The following is an 819-nucleotide window of genomic DNA, read 5'->3' on the forward strand; positions in this document are numbered from 1 at the left end:
ATTTTTGTCCTTTTCTCAATCTGATATCACTTTTCTTCTTTAAGAAAAAACTTAATAAAAATACCATGTAACTAAGTATTAAATTGCCGTTAGGTGAAATTGACGACACATCTCTAATTGAATCAAATTTACAATAAAAGAGACCCAATTAATACGTCAACAAGAAAAGAGATCTAATTAAGATTTAGAACAAAAATAGGGACTTTTGATGAGATTAAACCTATATAATATTATAATCTAGAAAAAAAAAACATAATAATAATATAAATATGTCTAATTACCTTTTAAACGCTTAATATCGTGTCTTTGATGTAGACTCATTATACTACCAAAAATAAGTGAAATAACTCTAGATACAGAAGACTTTTAGTATTTTTAGATTCTCTACAGATTAAATAAGAAAAAAAAAAAAATATAGTTTGATAACCATATTTTGAACAAGTATCTGCACACAACCAGCTGAACCCGAACGACAAAACTTAACGGAAGTTGTACCGGCAGCCATCGGCTATGACCACCGCTATAAAGCCACCAATTGGGTTGTGCTTCCTCCAACAACCGCCGTTTCTCCCTGGTTCCAAATCGTGTGTTTCGACCTCTTCTCTTTCTCAATTGCATTTCGTTGCCACCAATCCTCTCTGAACCATATTCTTAATTGCAGGCTAAAGTTCCCAACCACTCAGCTTCCCAGAATCCACTGTAGCCACTCCTCTTTCGAAGTATGCTCTTCTCCATTTAGTCTATGGCCTTTGCTTTACCACTAACCATTTCCATTATTGCACTTACATGAACTGTAATTGATTTTGTCTCTTGTGAATT

At 33.5% G+C, this 819-nt stretch overlaps 1 protein-coding gene across 13 annotated transcripts in view; it reads left to right on the forward strand.

The window, feature by feature from the left end:
* Nucleotides 1-267: 267 nt before the first annotated feature.
* LOC106780122 (ABC transporter I family member 11, chloroplastic) overlaps nt 268-819 on the forward strand; it is a 27,221-nt gene continuing 26,669 nt past the window's right edge. For 5 of the 13 annotated variants that reach the window (XR_001377236.2, XM_014668370.2, XM_014668368.2 and 2 more), the window contains exons 1-2: nt 275-584; nt 662-719. Coding sequence is in view for 11 of the 13 variants with exons in the window: in XM_014668370.2 (XP_014523856.1) it covers nt 511-584; nt 662-719 (132 nt within the window). In the remaining 2 variants the exon portion in view is untranslated. Of the gene's footprint in view, nt 585-661; nt 720-819 lie in introns of all 13 variants that reach the window. The other 8 variants (XR_002666521.1, XM_022776878.1, XM_022776876.1 and 5 more) reach the window with 6 other exon arrangements.

The sequence above is a fragment of the Vigna radiata genome, unplaced genomic scaffold, assembly GCF_000741045.1.
Source record: "Vigna radiata var. radiata cultivar VC1973A unplaced genomic scaffold, Vradiata_ver6 scaffold_146, whole genome shotgun sequence".
NCBI lineage: Eukaryota > Viridiplantae > Streptophyta > Magnoliopsida > Fabales > Fabaceae > Vigna > Vigna radiata.